The sequence below is a fragment of the Cynoglossus semilaevis genome, chromosome 19 (assembly GCF_000523025.1).
Source record: "Cynoglossus semilaevis isolate Cse_v1.0 chromosome 19, Cse_v1.0, whole genome shotgun sequence".
NCBI lineage: Eukaryota > Metazoa > Chordata > Actinopteri > Pleuronectiformes > Cynoglossidae > Cynoglossus > Cynoglossus semilaevis.
This window is the reverse complement of record NC_024325.1, coordinates 7,976,319-7,982,303: the sequence shown is the minus strand read 5'-3', so window position 1 is coordinate 7,982,303 and position 5,985 is coordinate 7,976,319. Positions and strand designations below refer to the sequence as shown.

The 5,985-nt window shown below is 44.0% G+C and overlaps 1 protein-coding gene across 1 annotated transcript in view; it reads right to left on the bottom strand.

Annotated features, from left to right (window-relative positions):
• Positions 1–5,962, bottom strand: part of pitpnab (phosphatidylinositol transfer protein, alpha b) — a 10,144-nt gene extending 4,182 nt beyond the window's left edge. The window contains exons 1-4 of the mRNA XM_008332691.3: positions 5,649–5,962; positions 2,737–2,767; positions 1,119–1,264; positions 453–544 (exon numbers count right to left, since the gene is read on the bottom strand). Of these exons, the coding sequence (XP_008330913.1) occupies positions 453–544; positions 1,119–1,264; positions 2,737–2,767; positions 5,649–5,665 (286 nt within the window). The 5' untranslated portion in view covers positions 5,666–5,962. The remainder of the gene's footprint in view (positions 1–452; positions 545–1,118; positions 1,265–2,736; positions 2,768–5,648) is intronic.
• Between the last annotated feature and the right edge of the window lie 23 nt (positions 5,963–5,985).

Sequence of the window (5,985 nt, the reverse complement as noted above, 5' to 3'; positions counted from 1 at the left end):
AAGCAATGTGAGAGTGTGAGTCATGCTTGCGTGTGAGGGTTTGGGGGGGTGGGGGCATAAAGGGAGAGATCTCACACTGAACGGCTCAAGTGATTGCCTGACTCCTCTTGCTGGACACGATAAATAATTCAACTACTACTTCAAGGTGACATAGAGAGAAGGAGAGGGAGAGGAAGAGGGAGAAGGAGAGACAGAGAGAGAGAGAGGGAGAGGGGAGGGTGAAGGGTGCTCACAGGGCGTATGATTATACTCTTCATTTCCAATTATTCCCCTCGTCATCATTCATACAGTCATCATGCTGATGCTCAGCAAATTAAAAAAGCTACACCTGTGGACCCCTAAACATGATACTCCTGATGTGACAAAACCGACAAGTAAAGTCAATTAAGTAGTCATTATTAGTGAGGTATTACACACACAAAAAACCATCAAATATAATATACAAGTGTCACCTGTGCGACAATAAGGATATGCGTTCCAGGCTTTCTCATGGATGTTGAGGGCAGAGGCCGGAGCCAACATTCTGACGAATGACGGGACTTTACTGCACAACAGGGAGGCAGAGATACAACAAAGTATAAATACTTGGAGTACTCGACCCCCCAACTTTGGTAATGACTAAAATACAGTACAGAACATTTCCATCTGCAGAACTGAAACAATGAGTGTCCTCTGGTGGTGAACTTCCCTTTGTCCCAACTTTCGTTTTTATTTCTGAATTAATTCATGTTTAACCAATAACAGTCATTCAATGTACTGCTGTTCTAGAAATGTTCCGTATATGGCCTGTGTTCAGTTCTAGGCCCTCACGGTGTTTAGTTGAAATGTTAACCATATGAAATCTCAATTTCAATATTTTCTTCATCCTTCCCACTGTCAAGATATTGCAGTGATTTGAGATTTTAATAGTCATTTGTGTGTGTGTGTGTGTGTGGTTGACGTTGGCCAGGAGACAGGACTGAAGATGGAAATGATCTGTCTCTAAATCTGCATATTATTATGCAAATGTTGCTTTAATACATACATAACATTTCAGTGGCTGTAAAAGTGTCAATACATTTTTGGGACACAACTGCAGTATTTTATGTATTTTATGTAAACCTGTAAAAACAGCTTACCTCTGCAAATGGTAGATTTTGTGCGTGTACTGTCCTTTCTCCCCCTCTTTCTCGTAGGGTTCATTTTTTAGCACCTCCACTCCTTCTCCTCCCCCCGTCTCATTTTTACTGGCCTCGGCCACAGAGTAGAGCTGGCCCACCTGGTACTGAGCAAAAGACAAACACAGCAGCTTGAACTCAGGTGACAGCAGTGAGGAGACGTCGCCTGTAGTCTGGTTTTGATCATGTGTAAACGAGACAGGAAATGAGAAGAATAACTTCCCCCACCATTCTTTTTTTCCCACTTGTGTTATCAGCTCATCTATTTCAGTCTGAGGTGAGAGATTCTTGTTCTTCTGATCCACATCACTACCTTCACTGTAGCCTGCTGCTAAATCTTCATAATCTTTTCCATACGCCCACGACCTTAAGGCGTCCTTCTGCCATTTCTAATTTTACGTTGCACCCATTTTGTTTTCTCTTCCATCACATGTACACAACCTTTACTGCCATTCTTCCTCTGTGCTCCCCTCTTTCCTCCTGCTCTGGAGTGTGTGAATGTGGTGTGTGTGTGTGTTTGATGCGCAGAACAAAGGCTCCTTTCATTTTTAAATCACCTCTAATCCACCGTATAACCTCTGCACAAAACCGACACATTTACCACGTTGTAAACGTGGATCACGTTTATTCTGTGAGAGGTTGCGGCGACTCTTGTAGTAATCGTCAACCATTTACACGTTTGTAGATGACGATAAAAAGAGTGTGATAAATTTACCCTGCAAAAAGGCTGGCAGGACACAAGTAAATATTTCTGTAACTTCAAATACATCTGTTAGAGTTAGCGTTGTCAAACAATTCAAAATTTTAGTCTGATTAATCGCAGAGAAGCTGTAGATTATCCACAACTAATAGCAATTCATCTTAATTAATCACGACTAATTATGATTATTTGAGCTAAATCAACATTCCTAAATATGACAAAAGATATTTTTCAGTATGTTTCATGATGTTGTAACTTCAGTCAAGTGGGGAATTTCTTTAATTCTTAAAATCCTCCTGATTTCCTAGTCTAACAACTGATCGTTAACTTCTTATTAGTAAATAGTGTACAAGTTAAGACAGAAGAGGATCTGCCGTTTTACTCTCTGCAGCACAGACATGTTAAGAAATGATCCGGAGCAGATTAAGAGCTTTAAATATCTCTGAACCAAAGGTCAATGAGTCTGATGTAAAATAATCCATAAAGAAAGGTGCCCATGTGGCGTCAGGTGACTCATTTAGAATGCAGACCTGAATAGGGAAGGAAACTGCAATGGAAATGGAGATAACGGTGGACAGTGGGCCTCGCAGAGAAAGGAGGACGAGGACAGTGACAGTGTCTACTTTAACAACCTGTCTGATCAGTACAAACATTCTACCTTAGCTCCATGCTAACAAGAGCTGTAAAATGCCTCTCAACATATAGTCAGTTCCGTGGTGGTTGCTCATACAGTATGTGTGTTAGAAGTAAGTGGTTGAGTCCTGTTGCCAATAGTTGTGCAGGGTACTATGTTAACGACTTTTAGCTGAAAAAGACCAGAGAAGAGTGACTCAGAAAACAGCAACTGTGGTGTAACAGGACACACATAATAAAACATACCTCTTCCACTGAGATGGGAAGAATCACTCGACTGGAAGAAAGGACAAAGACAGGAAGGCAGTTAGTTAAAAAAAAACCTCAAATATGCAACAAAGAAAACAAAAACTTGAGTTGTCTACACTGAGCTCCTGGCTCGGCCTGGACTGGACTGGACTATAGTAGTATATAATATAAGGTTGAAATCATTGTATATTGTTTTACATGACTTTACATTGTGTAAGTTTACTACACAGTACATGAAAACCAGGGAGTGTGTTTTTACATTTTTTTTCTTTTTTTCATTACAACAACAGCATTTTAATTACCCATAATGCATTTGGACTCTGAGTTATCAGAAGAGAACACATTCCTAATCCTAAATCACTCCCAATGAAAACCTCAACGTTTCCAGCTCCAGCTTCACTTCCTGTCGTTCAATTTAACTCACGGCGCTCAGATCAATGACACTTGGATCTATTAATAACACGTAATGAAGACGTGTACAGTGCGCTGCCTCGCTGCTGCCGCAAATGTGAGTGTGATGTGCATCGGAATTCACCCTGCACTCAACACTGTCCCACTGCAATCTGGGTTTGAATCCCAGCCAAACGGTGCATGGCAGGGTTTTAAACCTCTTAATGACATCACTTTGTTTAAATATTAATGCACGGCTTCCCCGACAAGATCTTCATTTTGAAACAAACGTTGTGGCCAATTCATTTGTCGTCAGGATAAATGATGATGTGTGTAGCTGCAGCTCACGTGACTTCTCAGACAGGTTCAGAAACAATACAGGGTTACAGGATGTTTCATTTTAATCCTTAACACTCTGCCTCTGTAAATCTTCTTGGTGTAAACGTCTGGACAGAATTATCAAGTGTCTTTCCGTTGATTCTGGAAACATACACTCCATGTCTTTGACCACCCCTGTCCTTCCTGTCCTCTCTGTCCATCATCATTACCTTGTCTTTATCTCAGATTAATGCGTTGTGTTGTCTGTAAGAGCTGATGGGGAGTGGATGAAGGTCAGAGGTCGAGGTGTGTGCAGTACAGTACAGTCTGTACCAGAGGACAGGAAGGATCTCTGGACACTGTCCATGGTATCTTGGTCTGCGTTTGCTTTCAGAATTTAATCACCAACGATTTCATTGATTGTGGAGCAGATTGCCGCGGCCCAGACTGGTCTTTATCGCTTCATATCTTCACCCAGTGCCATCACTCCACTCCTGATCTTATTGGAAGGCCATTCATTGAACAAATCCACGTGTTAAAAAAATCAATGTTAACAAATGTATAACGTATTATAATAAGGCTATTTTTGGAAACAGAGTTAGAGAATAAACCCAGTCAGCAAGTCTCCACAGGAACCACTGCCCAGTATGTATTGGCACAGCTCTCATGCTTCTCAAACTGTGATGATCATATGGTTATGAACCCTGGATCTGGATCACTCTGCTGTTTTTCTAAAGACTTAGTGCAGTCAGCCTAATTAATGAAACCCTCCTGGGGGGAAAGTTTTTCTCCAGTGTTAAAGTGTGGTTCATTGGCTGCTGACTTCTTAAGGATTTGTTTGTATTAAAATCCTATTATGGGTTTGGTGCAATGGTACGGATCCTGCCTGTGATGAAAGCTCCAGTTCTAATAGTACCTTTGTCCCAGGGTGGGTTGCATCAGAATGGTCACTGTGTGGACCACCACTGTGGCAATGACCCTGACCCCTGACAAGGAGAGTTTAACTTTTAACCATTCATATGCAGCCGTGCCCTGTATGAAGCTTCCAGTACTGTTTGTATACTGTAAACATTGATAAACGTACAGAGCTCCAGTTAAAGAGGACGTTGACAAAGACTCACAGGATTCAGGAGCCACAGGTTGGAGAACGCTGCTCTGTCAGGACAGTGTTTCTTGGGTTATTTGACTCTCTTCTTCTTCTACTCCAATCATTGACAGCGGAGTTCTTCTGTGGTTCCTATGTAGACCAATAATCTACTTTCTGTGTACATTTTAGAGACTGAAGGCTAAATTGGGGGTTTAATAAGTTTTGTTACGTTTTCTTATTTGAAAGAAGCCTCCGTTTTATCATCAAGTGGAACACAGATCTAAAAGAGAAAGTTTCTAGGTTGGTATACATCACTCCTCATCTTTAAGCTCGTTCTCTAACCACCAGCTGATGCCGGATAGGCCTGCACGGAGGCCTAATGCTCGACAGTGTGTGTTCCAAATCCACAGAAGGTTTCTGTCTGCACGCAACACAGATCCCACTTCATCTGTCAGCACGTCCTCCCGGCCGAGCTGTCAGTCTAACAAACGCCTGACTGGTGCGTCTAAAACCGCACCATTTGCCCACACTCGTGTCCACCTGCTCAACCTGCCCCACACTTCTTCTTCTTCTTCTACTTCTCACCACCAACCCTATATTCTTCCGGAGTTGCTCGCCGGAATGTTCCATCCTTTCACCTTCACCGAGGATCAATAACATGGCCTGAGCAGCTTTTGCGTGAACGAACGTGGCTTTTCCCACATCACACATATATCTCCTCACACCAGCACCAAATAACTGGACCTGTAATCCAGGCTCCAGGACACCGGGAACGACCGTGTGATGCCGTCTGATATTGCGCTTGTGATGCTGGATGTGAAGGGCACAGCTCGGTCTAACCGTCCTCGCTGCTGCCGGCTGCTGATGGAACTGCAGCCACCGCGTTTAATCATCACGGTTCAATCAGTTAACACAGGCAGGCTGATGATGGAGAGGAGTTCACGGAGTAAACAAACATCAAGACCAGCCTGGCGGCTGTTAATGCGCTCTAAAACCACAATGTCAGTGCCGCGTATCCATCCAGACGGATGGAGGCGCACACATCCTCCTCCTCCTCCTCTTCTTCCTCTCTCCCCCCTCTCTCTCACACACACATTCACTCACACCTACTTACAATTCCTTTATGAGCATTTTTAGCGACTACAGTGTGTTCCAGAGGGGAGCGGCTCAATGCAGGTGCAGAAACAGGGTCGGTCTCTCCCTCCGTGGGTCTCTTCTTCCTTCCTCCTCCGCCTGCGTCTCTTTTACACCTCTCCTCCTCCTCTATGTCATTCTACCTTCCACAGTCGCTTGTTGTCTTCACGTTCACTTCCTGATCTGGGCCGCGGCGCGGCGTTGCTGCTGCGCGCAAAGCAGCGAGGCCTGTGCGGATGAGAGAGCGCAGAAAAGTGGATGGTTCGACAGGAACAGCAGCAGCAGCCGCCGCCGGGGGGGGGGGGGCGGGAGGGGGC